Source organism: Adiantum capillus-veneris, chromosome 26 (assembly GCF_014529385.1).
Source record: "Adiantum capillus-veneris isolate H3 chromosome 26, ASM1452938v2, whole genome shotgun sequence".
NCBI classification, from domain to species: Eukaryota; Viridiplantae; Streptophyta; class Polypodiopsida; order Polypodiales; family Pteridaceae; genus Adiantum; species Adiantum capillus-veneris.
The window spans coordinates 68,815,304-68,825,708 of NC_140956.1; the positions used below are offsets into that span (position 1 = coordinate 68,815,304).

The 10,405-nt window shown below is 45.2% G+C and overlaps 1 protein-coding gene across 1 annotated transcript in view; it reads left to right on the forward strand.

The window, feature by feature from the left end:
• LOC147423614 (DNAse I-like superfamily protein) overlaps positions 1-9,743 on the forward strand; it is a 96,275-nt gene extending 86,532 nt beyond the window's left edge. The window contains exons 9-12 of the mRNA XM_086501747.1: positions 8,674-8,731; positions 8,832-8,857; positions 9,044-9,118; positions 9,204-9,743. Of these exons, the coding sequence (XP_086357873.1) occupies positions 8,674-8,731; positions 8,832-8,857; positions 9,044-9,118; positions 9,204-9,346 (302 nt within the window). The 3' untranslated portion in view covers positions 9,347-9,743. The remainder of the gene's footprint in view (positions 1-8,673; positions 8,732-8,831; positions 8,858-9,043; positions 9,119-9,203) is intronic.
• The last annotated feature ends 662 nt before the right edge of the window (positions 9,744-10,405 follow it).

Genomic DNA, 10,405 nt, shown 5'->3' on the forward strand with positions numbered 1-10,405 from the left:
CTCCAACCAAATCTCGAACAAGTCCTGCACTCGGCTTTGGCTTCTTCCCTTTATGGTCTGACTTGTCATCCTTATCCTGTGACTTCTTCTGTGGGCACTCATTTGCAAAGTGTCCTTCCTGTTCACAAATGTAGCATTTTTGGCCTCCCTAAGAGCTTTCCTTTCTTGAAAAGTTTTGCCAGAAAAATGCCTTTTTTGTCCTTGTCCTCGTCCCGAAGAAGACTTAGACTGCTTCTTGGACGTATCACCTTCTTCAGTGGAGGGCTTCTTTGTGGGAGGCTTAGAAGGCTTTGCTGCAACATTGCCCTTGGCTGAAAACTGTTTGCCCTGGGACCCTTTCTTGTGGCTATTAAATCCATCGGAATCTCCCTTCGACAGATTGCTGGCGACTCTTGTATTCTCTATCAACTGAAACATATTCATGACAGTAGTCCCTGATTTTCTTGGGCAATCCGCAACAGTACTTCTCAATCTGTTCTGACAATGGCACAAACCTGTAAGAGGTGACTGGCAACAGTGCGGCCCAAAACTGTTTATTGTACTCTTCCAAATTCGCACACTGTTTAGCATTCAACTCGTGCCATTCTGTCATCACATCCACTTCAAAAGTGTTTGTCAACCATGCAGGCGCAAAAAGTTGTTTGAATTGGACCCACGTTGTTGGGGCTTGACCCTGGTTCAACAATGCGGTCCACCATTGGAGCGCATTCCCTTTCAAGAAAGTGGCAGCCTTGCGTATCTTTGAAGATTCCGTGAAGTTGCCTCCAGCATAAGCTGCATCGAACTGCTGTATAAAGGTCAAAGCCTTTAATTGGTCTTCAGTTCCTTTGAAAGTTTCAAACTTCACTCCCTGCCCACCTTCCTTGTAATCCTTAGGCTGACTCAAAGGAGCCACATTATCATAAACAGGTGCCTGTAACAGTGGTGCTCCATGAGTGTTCATTCCAGCACTCGCATCAACTGTTTTCCCTGTCATATCTGCATTTTGTACGTATGGCTGCGAAAAACCAGCCATACCAAATTGTGTTCCAGGGACTCGAAACTGGCCATAGGCACCCTGAAAACCAGGTTGGACACCCATGTTCGCGTACATAGGGTTACCCATGCCTGTTTGCATTGTCCCGAACACATTCCCTGGCATATAACCTGTGGAAGGTCCAGCCATAGCTTGAAACATTGAACCACCTCCAAAATAACCAGGATAAGTATTAGGTAATGGAAGGGTCTGACGCATAGCCTATTCATTGCTCCCTTGACCATTCACAAACGGCTCCTGTCCAGCTAAAGCAAGTTGCTTTGGATCATTGGACACCGCTAGTTGCTCAACCACATGGGCTTTCCCTCGAGCATCATAAGTCCTCTGCGCATTGGAAATCTCCTTTTCCTGCAACGGCTCAGTCATGCCCTGTGTAGGAGGCTGAAAACCCTGTGTCGGAGCCTGTAAGAATTCCTGCATCCTTGGGTTGTTAGCCAACTGTTGAAACATGTCCATGCAACAACGCAGTTGAGTTCTAAACAACCTGTCCTCTTCTTGAAGAGTTGAAGGAATTTTCTCTGTGCCATGTGAGGAAGATCCCTCTTCAGGTACTTGGTCTCTCTTCTCTGCCATATCGACAAGCTCTGTGTTGCTTTCACCCACAACAATCCACGCTGCACTTTTTGAAGAAAAAGTGACTATCCCGTCGATGGAACCATATAACCGTCCCGTACAACGTAGAGGGCGGTACTATTTGAATTACCTGTTAACTTTACACAGAGCACTGAGAAGGGAAGAGAACACAGTTGCGTCCAGCGACTAGAATGTCACTGCGCACACGAGACCGACACCCTGTAGGCCCCAAAGACTGGCGCCCCTTTCGGTATTTCTTTATTCAAATTAAGGTAGACGATCTGACCACTTAGCACAAGCTTTCACAAAGCTGTCCAAACCTGGCGAGGGCTGAAAACGCAGGTTTTCGACCGGATTTCGACAGCATAACGGCGCAAAAACCCCTGTAGGTCAAAAACACTTGTCTAGGACGGATTCCCTCGATATCTGGAAGCTTTCTGGTGAGCTGTCACAGAAATTCAGCGGGCTGTAATTCTCTGTTTTTCACTGCCGGGAGCCCAAAAGCCTGTACACGCATCCCAAGGCTCTCACGAGGCTCCCCCGATGTTCCCTTGCAGTTTAGGTGCGAAACCCTAAACCTGCAGAAAAACACAGCAGGCTGTAATTCCCTGTTTCGGATCGTTTTTAGCGGAGCGAACACGCCTACGCGTGTCCCAAGGGCTCCCGCACGCAATGGGACAGTTCCCCTGTGAATTGGACGAGTTTTCACGCGAGAAAACTCTCCAAACTCGCAATCTTTCGTGATGGAACTGTGCGTACCTGTGGGGGATTAGCAATTAGCTAATCCGGTTCTTGTTCAGAAGGCTCTTGCCTTGGCAAACGCGCATAAACCCCCAGAACTGTACATAGGTCAAATGAGAAGCCCACTAGTGGGGCATAACATACTGTACGTAGGGGAGAAAGAGAGCAGTATGTAGCGTGCGGGGCATCACTCCCGTCACCATACTGTGCATAGAGGGCAAGGTAAGCATTCCATAGCTTCTGTACCTGCTACAATCCACCTGAGGCTGAAAATGGCGTCCCCTTTGTTGATATGCAGCTCGTTTTTGCCTCCCAGAGTGGCAGAATCGCTCACAGGCTGACACGTCGCCCAGTTTCCGAGTTTGGGCTTTCCCTGCTAAAAATATCTCAACTGGTGCGTCAGTTGACTTGGCAGCAGAGCAATAAAATGTTCCCCTTGTCATTCCAGAGCTAATGACGCGAACACATTTTCTGGTCAAAAATAGCAGTTCCCTAAATTTTAGGAGATGCTTCCATGGCGTCCCTATCGGTCTCCTGACCATCATTGAAGACTACCATTTGACCACCATCTACAATGTGGGTTAATTTACTGGCCCCTTTCAACTTATAAAGTTGCAGTGACTTGACGAGTGGCCCAAATTCCAGTTTGGCGCACACGAGCTTCCATACTCATCAGAATTCAGTGCTAACTGGTCCGGGCAGTCCCTGTCTGACCGACCTAGATCCCCGATGTGAGAAACCCATTTGGCTGCAGCCGTTTCACACTGGCCATGCAATGTCCACTTGCACCTTTACAAGGGTTTTGGGACAAACAAGTAAAAATAAAATAAATATATCTAATACTTATTTACGGAAGGCAACAGGAAAAATACACCTCCTGGTGACACGTGACATCCCCTATTTTCAAGGTGAGGAATAGTACCGAGCTGTATGGCTTCCATATAGTCTCCCAATAACTCCTGGGAGTGTGCGAAGAGCTCTTCGCTGGCCCACTCTGTTGTGTGGGTCTTGCGATACTTGAACTTCAGGAAAGTCTGCAATTTGGGCCGCGCTGAAAGCAATGCAAAATGATTTTCTTCGGCTCTATGTCTTCAACTTTGTCTACGATTTCGGGTTCACCTTCTTCAAGAATCTTCTAATATCCTTGATACCACTTCAAACACAATATTATAGACACATTTGTTCCTTGTCGAGTGACTGGAAAAAGACTATGCTTCCTAAATGATTGCAGATGGAATGCAGATGAAAAATGTGACAAAGTGTTAAACCTTTCAATAAGTACATGCCAAAAGTGCAATCTAAACTTGACTTTTCGACCTAAAACTATCAATTGTGGCAAACCACAAAGGGAATACCAATGCTTGATGAACAAACATACTAGTGCTTTTCCTGTGACTGTGCCCTGTCAAGGAATGAGCATGCAAAAAAAATCGACATGACTGACAATGATGAAACATCGTGAATTCCTTAAATGCAAACGTTCTATCTTTTCTAGAGTGATCTTCATGCATCTGTGCTCATCTGTGAGTGAATCGTGTGCATCGTGCAATATGGTTTTTCTATGAAAAGGTAACACACTAAGACAATGATGAAAATACAAGAAACTGTCACGAATGAGAGACTCGGACAATGCATACTAACGAATCATGCGAACAAAGGATACTTCCTGAATGGGTATTGTGGACCTCGACTCGAGAGCCAAGATCGGTCCTGCGTGACTGAATCGTATCTGCAATTGGGTTAGCTTTACTAGGAACACTATTAATCAAACCACCAAATTGCTCACGAGACTGGAACCATCTAGGTTGACGGTCACTCCAAGGTGTACTCGATACAGACTGGAGCAACTTGAAGGCCTGATGATCCTTACGAACAATCACATCTCTATCATGCAAAAAATGTGTATCATGCGTTTGATACCATTTATCTAAGAACATAGCGAGCGAGACTTGCACACAAAAAGTGGGGGGGGGGGGGGGGTTTGTATGGAGAGTGGGGGGTGGGGTGGTAGTGGGACAGTGTACTAAGAGAGACTATGAGACTGCGTGTTTTATCCTCTTTCAAAATATGAGAGTGAGAGATTAATGACACAGATGGAATGTTCGTGTCACTGTGAAGAACCACGAGAGGTGCTCCTTCAGCTGTGAGAGAGACAGAGTGTTTTTTTTCCAATCAATTTGTGGATTATAATCTTTAAACCACTTGATGCCAAAAATCAAATCACGTCCTTTGAGATGAGAGCCGACAAACTTACGACGAAAACCGACATTTTGAACTAACACTATCACATCTGAACATTCATTCGTGAAAGAAGAGTGCATGCCAAGAGCAAATCCAGAGATCACGATAGGATCTATTGGAAGAGCTTCTATACGTGCGCTCTTCATGAGAGAGTCACTAATCACATCATGCATACTACCTGAATCAAACAAGATCACAATGTGTTGACTATTCACATGACCATAACATTGCATGAGAGACTCATCTATATGATCATGAGAAACTTGGGACACATTAGTGTTCTCACTGATTGCATTTACAGATGATGTGGATTGTGTGGGTTCTTTAGGTGCTTTCTAAGGACAAACTCGTTTTATGTGACTTTTAGTGTGACATTCAAAACATCTTCCTTCCCTTGCATATTTGGTTCGTTCTTCAAGAGTTAACCAACCTCCTAAGATTCCTTGAGCAGATTTTTCATCAAGTATCAACTTAGGGGTGTCTTGAGTTTTAGCCTTTCTTTTATTTTCATTTTGAGAGTTCGGTGCTCTAGGTGTAGAAGAAGATTGAGAAGAAGAAGAATTACCGTTATGCTTACCATTGGTCTTACCATTCGGTTGGTCTTGAGGGTACTTGACTTGTTCTCCTTTGGCTACCTTTGTTGTGCTTCATCTCTTGCACGAGCGATTCTAACAGCGTCATTGTAGTCCGTAGGGTTGAAGATTTGCACATCGAGTTTGATGTACTCATCTAACGCAAAAAGAAAAGCCTCCGTTTGTTCTGCATCTGATTTGTGCAATTGAATGCCAATCTGCAAAATACGGTTAGAAAAAGACATAACAAGAGTGCCATTTTGCTTAAGACCACGCCAATCTTCTTTTAACCGATCAAGGTACTACAGTGGCATAGAGTGAGCCTCGAGCTTGTCTTGGAAGTCGATCCAACTGAGAGAGAGGGGACGCCATCCGCGACATTCTCAAGGTGCTCAATCAATTGTGAATCCTGCCAAGCTTGATACCAATTAATGGTATCACCTGCTAGATACATGGCAGCAGTCAAAACTTTACTGTTGCTTGTTTTCTTGTTAGTCGCAAAGTAAGCATTAAATTGATGCACCCCTTTCTGAACGCCAACTTCTCAGTGGCTGGATTGTTGGAGTCGTCGCCACTACTTGTGCTACGTGATGATTCAACGGCCTCCATGAATGGCTCTATCTTTGGGGAGAGTACTTGTAGGATCAACTCCTGGAGGTGTTGGTCCCGCTTTTTTTCAGCCACTATGCGTTGAGCCCTCGCGTGCTTGCTCATGCTTGAGCTCCGTAGCTGCCCTTCTTTCTTCGGGCGCTATGCGTTGAGCTTCGCATGCTTGCTCACGCTCAAGCTCCATAGCTGCCCTTTGTTCTTCACGGTCTCTATCCAAGGCGGCATGCTGAGTCTCTTGTTGTAGCATCATCTCCAACATCAACTTGACCAAAGTCTCTATAGGGCTTGGTGCAATCTATGGCGTAGATGGGGGAGGATCGGGGAACAATCCTCCTGGTGTAGGGACTTCTATGTCTCCAATTCCACTCTCATCACCTTCACGCAAAGTATCCAGTCCGCTTTTGGTGATGACCATGCATTGAGTACTTGGGTTCTTGGGTACTTGCTAGATCCAGAGCTTAGAGAGCAGTGGTGGCACTTAGGACGCTTGCTGAGCTTAGTCGCTTCTTCCTTAAGAGTCTGCAGCTCGCTTTGGTTGCAGCCAAGGAGGAGGAGAAGCATCTCCGACGAGGCATTGCTTCCTTACAGCAGATGCAGAAGCACCACCCAGACTGTCCTTGGTTGAAGGAGCATATGTAGCAGGCTCGACAGGAGCTGATTAGCATTAAGGAGCGGCGTCATGAATTTGCCTTTCATCGGTAGGCATCTCAGTGGACCTAGGTGGGCGACAGAGTTACTGGGGAGTTCTGAGACTGTGGGGCCTCGCCATGTGCACACCAGTGTCAGCTAGTTGAGGAAACCTGATGGGTTAGTTGCTTCAAAGCCTGAGGATATGCGTGCAGTTGCTATTGACTTTTACCATGATTTGTTGTCAACTGAGCCACAGTTAGAGCGTGACGATGCATGCAAAGAGCAGGTTTGGGCACAAATGCCTTGCCTTGTTACTGAGGAGATGCGTCAGAGACTAGAGTTGCCTCTCCAGTCTGAGTGTTATGTCCCGTTTACAAGAGAGGGGATCTAGCCTAGACATCGTCGGGATTGGCATCCAGTGTCCGGGCGGACGTAGTGTGAACCTGGCCAATGTGGTCGGCCATTATAATAAAAAAGAGGCCAAGGCCTCATTCGTAGTGATCGACCCCCACTTGCAGAGTGCCAGTGGTTAGCTCGTGAGACTAGGAGTGTGCGAGGTCACCTTGAGGAGGTGAGGCCGGGTGGTATGGACGTTGGTCTTACAGGTGCACGCCTACATCCTCGGATGTTGGCCCAGCACGGGGGTGCTACTGGATGGTGGCTATGGTCGGGTGGTTCGTTCGACGCGTGTCTGTAGGAGGTCCATGTAGCCGGGAGATCCTCTCCTTGTGTTCATGTCATCAAGGAGCTTCATGAGGCCCTCAGGGCATTCCCTCGAGGTAGCTGTCCAGGGGAGGATGATTTGAGGGAAGACGAGCTACTTGACGCTGAGTTTGCTTACGACTCAGCCCTGTACTTGGAGGGCCAGGAGGCCAGTTTGCCCATATGTGAGCAGGCCCTTGAGGTGTTTTGTTGTGCATTAGGAGCCATGATCAAGTGGAGGAAGACAATGGAATTCTGGGTTGGCAGTGCTCCTACGCTTGATTGGTCGTCGGGTGAGGGCTTTCTCCCAAGGACTCCTATACGCTATCTGGGTTGGTGTTGGGTTTTCAGGTTGGCTTGAATTTGTCCCAGAGCAGTAGACTGCTCCCCTCCTCCTGTCCATAAGGAGGAAACTCCTTCATTGGAGCTCGGCACGGCTCTCTTTGGCGGGCAGAGTTGTAGTGGCCAACCACGTGCTGATGGCTACTATGTGGTACATCATGTCTTGTTGGATCTTCTCAAGCTCCTACATCAGCCAGCTAGAGAGATTGATCAGGAACTTTCTGTGGTCAGGACGCGACACCCAGTTAGCCCAGGGCAATTGGACACATGGCTGAAAGAGGGTCACTTGCCTGCCTAGTCAGCATCCAGGAAGCTGAGGCCAGCTTGCGGATGCCCAAAAGAGAGATAGGGAAGATCATCTTATTCAGTGAATGGATTTTCAGGCTTGAAGCTTTGATGGAAAGCTTGCCTTCTCCCTTGTCTCATGTATTTGATGATTCCATTCTCGTGCTTCTCTCCCTCCCTTACACATTTTAATGCCCCACTAGTTCGGCTTCTCAGATGACTATGTGCAGTCTTGTGGGTTTTATGCGCGTTTGCCTTGCAAGGCAAGAGCCTTCTAAACAGGAATCAGATTAGCTAATTGCTAATCCCCCACAGGCATGCACAGTTCTATCGCAATGGACTGCGAAACAAGAGAGTTCTCTTTCATCCAAATCAAAGGGGAAATGTCCTATTGCGTGCGGGAGCTCTTGAGACACTCATAGACGTGTTTGCTCCGCTCAAAACGATCCAAAACAGAATTTCACTGGGTTCGTCTGAACCCGGCTTGAGATCGGAAGCATGTGTCCGTGTTTTGCATGTATATTCTAGTGAGGGGTGTGTGCTATGAGGCTGTCTCTTTCTATGCTGGTTTGTTTTTGTTTGGGTGATTGATTGTTTGCCTGTCTTTCGTCACAAAAGAAAAAAGAAAAAAAAAGAGCTTTGGTCTCGGCATCTTGTGCATTGATTTCGCAAGGTAGTCTGACCTCCTGTTTGGTGATGGTTTCATGGCTTGGCCCTGGAATTCTCTAATGGGCTCCATCTTGGTTGTTCTTAAGGAGGCGCTTCACAATGGTCTGCAGCAGCTATTGGTGGTTGATGATTCGGCTTCTACAGACAACGGCTTTGCTCATCTGTTTGATTAGCATGATAACAAATGTAAACAAAAGGGCATGCACATGCACAGTGATAACTCGAGGTAACCCAAATTGATACTTAATCGCAATCATTTATTATGTCTTGCAGGTTTTTATGGAAGTGATCACTGCCCCATCACAATGCAATTATCATACGAGCAGTCGCCGTAATTTTTAGAAGAGTATGAGCGGGCATACGTCAATTGGGGTTTACAGAAGGGACGACTGCCTCATCATATGATTTTTTGTTAATCTTATTTCATCAAGGGTGGAAAATTTTGAACAAGGAAAAGGTAAGAAACATATACTTGCCCTTGCCCCCCCCTCTCTCTTTCTCTCTCTCCTCTCGTCGGCTAGATATTTAAGGTCTCTTGGGATAGTTTCCTACGATGTTAAAACTCTCTTCTTCTCTTCTTCTTCTTTTCTCTCTCTCTCTCACATACACACAAGCAGCACCCTAAATTGAGACACAAACACAGCACCTCAAAATTCGTTTGCTGCAAGAAAAGTGGTCTCTTCGTCGGTCTTTTATGCACAGCATAAACTTTCAAGAGGTAAGCTATCTGATCTTTTTTCCAAGGTCTTCTTTACCGTGTTTTACTTCATCTTGTTTTTTCTTGATTATCTAAGAATCCATAGGATGTATGCTTCATTTGCCAAACATCATTCCACTCAAATGTTCAAGTGCCGTTAACTTCTTGGGGTACTTTATGAGCATCCAATTTTCAAAAAGAAGATTGGTCGATGAGATACATCCAAGCTTGTTCAAAGAAGGTACCTAAGTAGATCGGTCCAGTAAAGCATATAATTGAAAGCGCACATTGGGCACCCAACTTGCTTTGGATTGATCTTGATCATGTCATAATATTAAATTGCTCAGACACACAACATTGTTCATTGGTATGCATCTGAATGCACAGAAACATATATCTAACAAGGTGATCATTCAGCAGCCCCCTTGCTTTCAACAGTAAACGCTTTCCCGTAATTCGATAGCTTCGATTGTTTTCATTAGAAAATATACAAGCGTTACTTTTGGGACCACAAGTCCCACCAATGGCTGAATCTTTTTAAGAAGTAGGGAACTTGGGTACCTGAACAAAAAAAAATCCCAATTCCATGGGAATTTCCAATATGGAAGATGCACTGTCTTGAAAGTGTATCAGCTGATCAAGTATACAAAACTTTGTAGATAGATGATGTTCACATTATTAAACATTGTATTGGTTTTTTTTTTATATACTTTCAAGATGGAAAAATGTGGTGCCGGTATGCAAGAAACCGATGTTAAGTAATCATAGTAATAAGGTTGTCAACGAATATAAAAGTAAGATCATGCATTCTATCACATAGTATTTACACACGTATATATAGAGCATGAGATTGCCAGACTACACATTTGGGAAATTCTACCCGACTCCTATGTGGCATTTAGGAGCGCAATATGGACATTAGCCAAAGAAAAGAGGATGGACCATGCAATTTAGGGTGTAAGCCTATGACCTTTTCTCAAACTTTTAGAATTGCACATAAAGTTGTTAAATTGTATGCAAATAACTTTGGAACTATTGGAGGCTCTATCATTACATTAGTAGAGAATTTTAGAGCTAGGTTTTGGCGGGATTTCAATGGAGAACTTAATGGCATATATCATAAGAACAATTCTAGTGCAATTCAAAACTTGGAAGATGTTAGATGTATTGCAATGCACATGCATGTTGTGGTATGGACTATTGGGATACAACATTGTGCATGCATGTTGTGGCGTTAACGTAAACAGAAACATATCTATGAGAGCACAATGATTATCTTCAATAGAAGCAAGCTTGGTGGGCAATATA